At 33.2% G+C, this 9,983-nt stretch overlaps 1 protein-coding gene across 2 annotated transcripts; it reads right to left on the reverse strand.

Moving 5' to 3' along the window:
* Positions 1 to 1,405: 1,405 nt before the first annotated feature.
* On the reverse strand, positions 1,406 to 6,106 carry LOC128178020 (probable caffeoyl-CoA O-methyltransferase 1). Of its 2 annotated transcripts, XM_052845009.1 has the most exons (6): positions 5,959 to 6,106; positions 5,146 to 5,302; positions 3,084 to 3,293; positions 2,847 to 2,947; positions 2,159 to 2,317; positions 1,414 to 1,860 (listed from the first exon to the last, which is right to left on the reverse strand). In XM_052845009.1, exons 1-6 carry the CDS (start codon positions 6,097 to 6,099, stop codon positions 1,807 to 1,809), a joined length of 822 nt encoding a protein of 273 aa, XP_052700969.1. In that variant the 5' UTR covers positions 6,100 to 6,106; the 3' UTR covers positions 1,414 to 1,806. The 2 variants fall into 2 exon arrangements, with proteins under 2 accessions (XP_052700970.1, XP_052700969.1); XM_052845010.1 differs by lacking the exon at positions 3,084 to 3,293 and having other exon boundaries at positions 1,406 to 1,860.
* Positions 6,107 to 9,983: the final 3,877 nt, after the last annotated feature.

Here is a 9,983-nt window from a genome sequence, read left to right on the forward strand (position 1 = left end):
GAAACCGGCAGGGGACTAATAAAGTCATATTTATACGTACAAAATACTTCTAGCAACTAATGAATAAGTATTTGCTAAGAAAAATAAATATATGACTGAAAATCTCGAAATTGTTCCAATTACGATAATTTTTCATATGATTGAAATATTTTAATTACATACATTTTTATATCTAAGATTTTTTAAAAGTTCTTTCTCTTTACCAAAATAAAGTTGTACATGACATAATGCAGCATAACATAATCATAAAATGATAAAACGTATAATGGTACTTTCTACATATGTAGACAGTATATTTTGGTGTGGATCAAAACTTCAGGAATTAACACTCTAAGGTTTTTTGGCTACCCAACCTTTTGAATTTATATATATAAAATTTCAAAGTAATGAACCAACGAACTTTAAAACTTTCGGATAACTGGACCATAAGGATAAGAAATCTTCAGACTATAGATATACGTACATGTATACCAGACCGTGACCGCTTTGATGACCAAAGGTATGCAAATAATATATTGAATATACTGTGTATACACACTACCAAAATAAAGGATTTGTTGTTCTTAACCTGAGAGTGAAAGCAAATTTTAAACATTGTATTTCTAAACATACGGCGTTTTAATCAACACTTGGATTGCATCCAAAATTCTCTTTTATTTTTATAAAGAGGGATATATAAGTGAAGATTGTGTGCTTTTGAGCTCGTTCAACCAGATATTTTTCACGTCCCTTTTATTGTTCATTTGAAATATTGTCCATCAAATAATGAATAAAAAAATAAGTGACTGTATAGTGTGCGCAATGTACCTTTAAGTTAACGAATTGTACATTGTTGAAAAGAATATCATCAATAGTCATTGCTAAAAAGTAATAATATTTGTTATGTCTAGATATCAAGCAATATCAGATATTCATGAATAACTATATGATGTGACAGAATAAAACACGTATGCACATACACTAAAATTAATAACTAAATATTTCTACAACAATTATTCAAATATAGCTAATATTTGAACTAGCATATTTTGATCAATCTAAAATAAAATTAGACCCCAAAAAAACCCACCAAAAAACCAAAATGAATTTGTCATTATATCTTTAAGAGTTAACCCGAATTAAAGAGTTCACCCAAAATAACGTGTTGAATTAGCATATTTTGATCAATCTAAAATAAAATTAGACCACCCACCCCCCACCCCCCCCCCTCCCAAAAAAAAGAATTTGTCATTATATCTTAAAGAGTTAACCCAAATTAAAGAGTCAACCCAAAAAAACGTGTTGAATTAATAAAAAAAACAGGTAAATATGCTTATGAAATAACGTCAAATGTTTGTGACGTTAATTCTCTGTTTTGTAAAAAATGTCACAAGACCTTTTTTTTTGATGGGCGCAATCCTTTATAATTAACTATACTAGTAATTCAGACATTGGTTATGGTTATACCAACAGGTATAAACCTTTCTTCCAGATTACAGATAGCATATTCGACTGTACATCCAATACTAAATTAGATACATGTACATCTTAGGTGATGAGTGTACGATGCTGCTTACATTATTGTGGTCATTCAAAGACCTTTCTCCAACCCGTTCTTTGGTTTAAGCACATTCATGTACATGCCGCAACATAGGTTTTACTTCACTTTTGCAAAACGCACAGGTCTTAATTTTATCTTGTGTAAAGGTAAAAGTTTATTAATTATTAAGTAAGTTTTATTAACTATTATTATCAAGGCGCTATTTTTATTATGCTATTAATTTAATTGTTAATATATAAATCAGTACAGCGTGCTTAGGCTTTCTCTCAGTCCTTCATCCTCCTGATGAGGTATACTCCATCTCTCACAGGAATCATCACCTACAGTAAAACAAGCTTATAGTGTCAATGTGCAACAACTTTAATATTTTCCAAGCCTTTATTTTAAAATGGACACAAAATTAACAAAAGCTTTTACAAAATCAATCATGTGGCGATTCGTGAAAGATTTGCCATAGAAATAAAAGCGATATATATGAATTGTCTCCCTTTGTTTAACATAACTCAGTCGCTGCTCAAACATTGTGTACGTGCGAAACATTTTTAAAAAAACATACATTAAGCAACAATCTCTCTTTATTAATCTCATCTCAGTGCAATGGGTCAGACATACATGTACCTTGTGGACATTTTTATCGCGGAGAACCATTTCGTTGAATTCCAAAATCGCTCCCGAGTTCGATTCATATTCCTCTCCCGAGTACGGGTCTCCATCTTTCAAAACATTATCCACAATGATCGTTCCCTCCGAAGCTAGCAGATCTTTCTCAAAAATCGTCTGTGTTTAATATTGATATATTTTGATATAATACAAATTGTGAATACTAAATATTAAACATTTAGTCCTCATTTTTTCCAACAAAACTGTGAATAAATCGACACTGCGCTATGATTTTTACTTGACCCATATTGAAACCTGTTTGGTATTTTTTTTTTAAAAGAACACTTCATTGATGCATGAATTTCACATAAGAATTCACATTCTATGATAGAGACTGCTGCAACAATTTAATGTTTATGACTCGGCTTATGAAATAGAGGTTCAAGAGAGATAACTTTGACTAGACTAAAATTAAGTCATATATAAATCACGTATAATCTGAAAATTTGAAAACTGGTGTTATATTTTGAATATGATTTACTATAAACCAAATTAAAATAAAAATCTTCAATACCATTTCAAAACTAGCCAGTGCTAAAAAAATTTTTTCCTCAGGAAGTTCAATATAAAAAATGCATTTTAATGTATAGGCAACCATGGGTCACCATGTACAAAGTTATGGAGGATGATAAACTTATAAACTAACCTTATAATATTGAACATATCCCGTCTTGTCAGCATCGATGAAAATAACATCAAACTTCACTTGCTTCTCTGCCAAGATTTCCAGGCTGTTTAAAGCTGGCCCTAAAGATATTCAAATTTTGATAATTTGCACTTAAATAAAAAGGCCTGGTTATAATAATTACAGGGCACGAAGGTAAGATATTAAATGGTTTAATACTAGTTTAAAATTGCAGGTAACTGCACTGTCAATACAAACCTATCATAATTTCAATTTTATTCCCTACTGGTGATCTATTGAGAAAAGATCTTGCCACATCCGCGATGCCTTTGTCGATTTCCAAAGAGACCACTTTGCCGTCTTTAGGAAGGGCTTCCGCCATCGCAAGTGAGGAACAACCAGTGTAAAGTCCAATTTCGAGGACCATGTTAGCCTTGCTGGCACTTGTTATAAGTTTTATTAACTGGGCTTCAAGTGTAAAAAAAGAGGAGTAAAACTCATGAAATAGTCGGTAATTACATAAATAATCAATTCAAATGCATGTATCTTTTATGACAAACATGCATCGTTTAAGAAATGTGCAAATAAAAATCAAAGTACGGTAGTACTAACGGGAGTTAATTTTATCTTTTATTATTAACTATAAAATCAACGATATTTTATTTTGTATGGCAAGTAGTTTTTAATCTGTGTTTGCATTGGGCACATTTTTATGATATAAATTCTCGGACTTCCGACAAAAAAATCGAGGAAACCCCGTACAAATCATGTTGTGTAATATTTAAAGATAAAATTAATTCCATCAAATTTAGACAAATTATGTATCAGTAATCGAAATATTTCTGAAAATTGTATGGATCCAAGCATTATCAAACTCTTGTCTCGTTAAACCAGATGATCGTCTGTCTCCGTTAATCTCCGACGAGCAAGAGAGACTATCTGCTTGTCGGAGATTTAAGGAGACAGACGAGCGTCTGGATGAATACTTTGGTGTAGGAATACATTCGACTACAACAAATATCCAAATTGTTCGTACTATTTAAAATCTGACTATTTTCAATGTATTCGTAATATTTTTCTTCAAAAAGCAATGGTTCAGCATACATTACAGCGAATTTATCGCTTTTTTTTTCCAAGACCTAAGTCTTGTCCGCAATAAAGACTTGTGCTTAGCTCCAAACACTGTTTCACTTTCGGTTTGCCAGAGTAACTGCATAGGAGAGTTGATCAAAATCAACTCCCAAAAATGAAAATTATGCATGTTGACCAAGAATATAATTTTATGCCCTGCATCTCAACATATTGTACGTGACTGTATTCTATACATGTCCCTATACCGCTTACCATCTCTCCCTTCTTAATGGCTTAAATGAATATTATTACTCATTAGGAGGCATATAGGAAAGGGTTTAATGATAGTTTTCGTAAAAAAGTAATTCCTGTAGGTCGCCATCCTGGTGGTCGAGCCAGCGAGAATTTTCCTCCTTGAGCAACCAATATCAAACGATTTTGGCAAAAAATAACTGGGTAAAACTCTAGGCTATTATAATATCGCATTTACAATGCAGTGGAGCCCTTAATAATTTATATTCGTTAGAAAAACAGAGTTAACTTCATCAAACTGCCCGGCAAGTTTAAGATGGTATGGGACACTTCCATATTGTGACGTATTCTTTATCGAAATAAACATATTTAGATTATATATAGAATTATTGTTTATCGAAACAAACAATAAACTGAAATATTTAAGTAGTTTCTTTTTAAAAACTGTCACCTGCTAGCGTAGAGCGGTGGGTAAGATGGTTTACTACGAATCTGTAAGTTCGAGTTCGAATCCCGTGGGGGTTTTACATATTTTTTCTCTTGAAATATTTTTAAAAGCTATTGTTTGGATAAATAATTTAAAACAATTTGAAAATTCTAAATCTGTGAAAGTATTTCAATTATAATGAACTTTAATCCAAACATTAATATCGACAGATGTCCAATACCACCTTAATAAATGGGTTGAATAATGAAGAGTCTTGGCTTGTTGACCTCCAACATGGTGGCCGACGGGAAATAACTCTTACTAAAATTGCCTATATTGAAAATTGTCTGGTTGGCTTGCGAAATATACATGTACATGTATGTATAGGTATTTAAAAAATAACAGAAAACACTCGTATTCCAGGTGGATGACGTGTGAATGGTGGTCATTTTCAAACTCTCGTTTGTCACATGAATCGCATATTCTCGGACTTTTTTTTCTACAAATTGAGCTCTGCCGGAAAGGCAAAAGAAGTTGCAGTTGATGTCACACTAAATTAAAGTAGTATACCTTCAAGGTTTCCAGTCAACATCCTGGGAGTCGCGTAGTATGACACCCTGCCTTCTTTGTGAGCATCTTCCCACGGATAAGCGAAGGTCTCCTTAATCAGATGGTCAAGGGCCGGACTAGGCTTTGTTGTTTGGTCTTCACAATATTGCCATCTTTGCTTCAAAAGACCAATTTTCCCCCAATATAGTATGGAATTCATTTAACTAATGATACAGATATTATTTTAAAAATCTTTAGATTAAAAGAATGCGTCATGTGGTTAACATTTTATTACCATGTAGATAAGACTAGATTTGAGTCAACAGAATAAATCTTTGATAAATCAAAAACGATGAATTTACATTTTTTAGTGTCTTTTTATGTGATAAGACTTCAGTCCAATAAATTCAAATGGTGTATTGTTGTGGTGCAAGCGGGGTTTGTATAATTAAAAGAAATGAAAATCACATAAATATGATAATTTTCTAATACATGTACTTAATCGACGTACAATTGCTGAAAATAATTTAAATAAAAGTACATGTACATGTATTAATAAGGAATAATTCTTCTGAATATTATTAGGTGATCATTTTGGTCGGAGCGTGATCAAATCTATTATCTTCAAGCTTTCTTGGATTTCATCATGCCCCGACCAAAATTATCACCTCAAAATACTCAAAGAATGATTCCCTATCCATTATTTAAACCTTGACGCATATAAACGAGTATATAAGTTTATGTAATATATATATGTCAAGATATTCAGTTTAGTTAACATTTACATGTAACCTGGAACTCCACTATGTATATTACATATTGTATGTATCTTACTTGACAAAGCTCTATAGCCCTATTTATTTCAGCCTTCAGGTCCCGAGGGACGTCGCCATTTTGACATAAATCCCTGGCTCTCAGAAGATGGCGATATACGGGATCAAACGAGTAACTTCTATCATCGCGTCTCTTCGCCATGTTTCAGCAATTTTACTGAAGTATAACTTTGATAAACGCAATAAAATTGATTTCAAACTATATGGCTAATCGATATATATATTTATGTTTCATAATTTTTCCATGTAGTACAATTGGTAACAATATAACTTTTTAAAGTAGAGTCCACGCTGATCATGTTTCTACACCTGTAACATACGCGGTTATCATTGTCAGCATTTCCGCGTTACAATCACACCATATGTTCTAACTAAAGCCATTTTCGATCCGACAAACTTTATTACAATCTTGAATGGAATTGCACAATAAGTAACAATGTACCTTTTATAAAGTACAGTGCACGCTGTTCACGTTTCTAAACCTGCAACATATGCGGTCATCATTGTTATATCGCCAGAGTTTGAACTACAGCCACTTCGATCTGATGAAGTCGATTTCAATCTTGAATTCAAAGCATTGTCGTACATCTGCTGGTAAATGTCTGTTTATGAATAATATTCTTCTAGAGCAAATACTTTTAAGTTTTGTATCATATGACAAATTAAACAAGATGTATAGTCACTGCGAAAAAAAATCCCGCTTGTAATGTTTATTTGATGATTGATGAAACTGTATGTCCTCCTTGATTGTTTTGTTATCAGTGTTCTTTTTTTTCCTAGGAAGAGTATTAGTGTTCGAAATAATATTTACTTATAATTGTTTAACTGTGCCATACAAAATTGACTGCCGTCATTAGAAAAGGCCAAGGAAAAAAGAGAAAAAATGACGTCACAATGCCCAGAATACGATGTCAAAATCGATGTGGTTTTTTGCCTTAATTGTAATTTTAAATAATTGGAGTTTGTCTTAATTAAAATATTAGGACTCTGAGAATACTGTAAGTCTAACTGTTATTTTTAACTAACAACAAGCAGCGCGCCTTATCTGTATAATTATATTTACATCAGAATTGTTCTACCAAGTATTATTCCCTCTATTTCTTACGAAAACATGGCTCTATAGAAACAGAAAGAAGGAAATCTACACGCCCCGTTTATCGATTAGTCGAAATCTACAGCGGCTGAAACTGACAGGCCTAAAGTTGACACGCCCTGTTTATCGATTAGTCGTAACCTACAGCGACCTAAGAAAAATTACGGAATGCACGAAATAATCAAGATGATGTTATAGAATCAAAGTCTCACAGGAGACGATTTGACTTTTTCTTTTAGCTCAACTACTTATGTACATTAACAGTAATTCATTGAATTTTATTTCCTTTTGATAATCAATTCATTAATTAGTTAAAAGAAAGATGTTGATAACAATAATATGCTTTCTTTGATGATTCATGCGAGTTATGATGAAGGTAGCGGTCATTGTATTTTTTCTGCAATGTCGCTACCTTCATATCCCAAATGAATCATCAAAGAAAGCATTTTATTGCTTAAATATAATCATACCTCTTGTGTACTCTAAGTTAATATTTTTATACAGAAATTTTAGAATATGAAATTCTCGCATATTACAAGGCCCTTTTAGCTTGTGTATATCATACTATATATACATTTATTTGTCTTTTTTTGTCTGGAATGAAATAAAATGTCTATATACATAATCTTCATTCAAAACATTTTTGTTATGCAATCCTTTATGTTTTATGCTACAGGTAACTTATTGTACAGGTTTTAAATGTTGAAAGCAATACACACAAATGGTCCTCAACAGTTAGGAAAATTTACTTTAATTAAAATAAACATAAATACCAACATTGGTATTTAAAATATTATTTTACAACAATACGAATTTATCATATCCATATCATCTCCAGAGAAAGGCATACATGCACAACAAATATGCTGACCATTTTAATGAATGGTTCTGTAAATGTGACTCCAGAAACATATCAGAATTTGAATGAGAAAGACATATTTCCAAAGGTAATATTAATTTCACTAGGTGCACTGCTATTGGAATCACAGGTATCGCACATTTTCATCTTTTTTCACACTGGCCATCACTTGAATTTTCCTCTTTTCCATCACTTGAATTTCCCCCTTTTCCATCACTTGAATTTCCCCCTTTTCAATGAATTATTTCACTCACTCTCTGTTGTTGTTTTTTCCTGTCTAAAATATCACTCAAAATGCCATCCGTATTTACACTTTCATCTGGATCACTGAATTGTGATTGGGTCAAAAATATACTTTCTCCATCTGATGAAGACATCTTTTCTCATTGAGTTTTACCCAGAGAGTAGTCAAAAGTCACCTTTGGTATCATATAAATATAAACTTACCTGGCACTGTCCATTAAATTCAACAATACACCATTATTTTCACCCCTTTTGCTGTTGTTTTTAATTGCACAATAAATAGTGTTACCTAATCTTAGCAATCATTCAAGCCAACACCTGAGACAGTTTATTAAGTTAACAATAGAGAAAATATTTTAAGTAGGATAAAATCCTCAAACTGTCCATTCTGTGAGAGAAAGAACTGTTCTCGGCCCTTCGGGCCTGGGGCCGAGAACAGTTCTTTCTCTCACAGAATGGACAGTTTGAGGATTTTCTCCTTTACTGAAGGCCTGTCCCGAGACACAGTTAGATTATTCTAACTTAACAGAGTGTAGTGAAATTAATAACATTATTGTAGGCTTAATCAAAGCTTGGTTATGTAAATGTCAACAATACAGTGTGTCGATGTATCTATTTCGTAAATGTCATATGCAATGTGAACTCGTGCACGCACGGGTCAAAGTCTAGTATACAATAGGAACGCAGTTTAAAGTAAAAGTAGAAGCAGATTTTACTCTATCAGAGAACGCAATTTCATTAGTCAGCCGGGCTGACTTAATAAGTAAGGATGAAACTTCAAATGCACTTGCGTAAATCGGAATTCTGGAAAGGAATTCATTCATCTTTTATTTCCTCTATAAAGAGATACAGTATTAAGATTTAAGTTAACACATTAATCTATATACAATTCAAATGATATTTTCAGATAAATCATACACATAAAGTCATCAAGTGATACAAATATTCCATTTGTTCTACACAAGTCATATGCGCGAGAGCGCTGCACATAGCCGTTGATATTGTGCGCATGCACGAACTAACAGTTTCGAGTTTAGAATTCTGAAGTTTCTTTCCTGAGATAAAGGTAAAACGGTTAGTGGTTCGCGCCCCAGGACAACCAGAAAAAGATCTGTCTCACAAAAGCCACACAGTTCTGCTCCAAGGTCAATATGAAATGAATTAACAATTGTGTTCCACCATTCATTGTGGCAGTCAGAGAGCGCCACAGGACAACGTTACGTGAAAGAAAATGTCCTCATATGTGGAATTGCACAGATGACACGTTGAAAGACATAGAGTTTTCGTTGATACAATTAATTTGCAGGTGAACTTGAAGTTTCGAACATCATTTGCGTTATCCACGAATAACCAGATGTTACAAGGTTTGTTATGTTGAAAGACGGAGTTGAAACGATGAAAGTCGGGATCCATGAGCATTCGTATTTGTCGCTGTTGAATGTGGAAGTCGTTGATCGTGGATCGAACAATAGTTTTTCAAGAATATTTATGTGGGAAGGTACCTGTTGTCATCCAGGTAAGCAGGTAAGTGTGTAAGTTGTATTTCCTGAGAATATCGATGATATCTGGAATGAAGCCCCTTGGATCTGCAACCAGCTGTGTCAGGAAGGAGAAGAGTCTTGAGATGAAGATTTGTTTTGAGAGGCACAGAGTGCTCATGTTGCATAGCCTTCCTAAAAACATCAGTTTTCTGGCGTCAATTTCGGCATGGATGGGGAGTATATCCATAAGTTGTTCACACATGTCAGATCGAGTGAGCTTGGGTAGATTTAGGACAGCCTTGCAAACCCCATGTTGAAAAGTGCTTAAACGCCTGTGATCCTCTTGTGTT

Source organism: Crassostrea angulata, chromosome 3 (assembly GCF_025612915.1).
Source record: "Crassostrea angulata isolate pt1a10 chromosome 3, ASM2561291v2, whole genome shotgun sequence".
Classification (NCBI taxonomy): Eukaryota; Metazoa; Mollusca; class Bivalvia; order Ostreida; family Ostreidae; genus Magallana; species Magallana angulata.

Coding starts and splice junctions, on each gene's coding strand:
- LOC128178020 (XM_052845009.1), bottom strand. CDS start 6,099: ATGGCGAAGAGACGCGATGATAGAAGTTACTCGTTTGATCCCGTATAT. Junction 2,948..3,083: donor TAAAATTGAAATTATGATAG/GTTTGTATTGAC, acceptor GAATATCTTTAG/GGCCAGCTTTAAACAGCCTG. Junction 1,861..2,158: donor GCGATAAAAATGTCCACAAG/GTACATGTATGT, acceptor GTTTTACTGTAG/GTGATGATTCCTGTGAGAGA.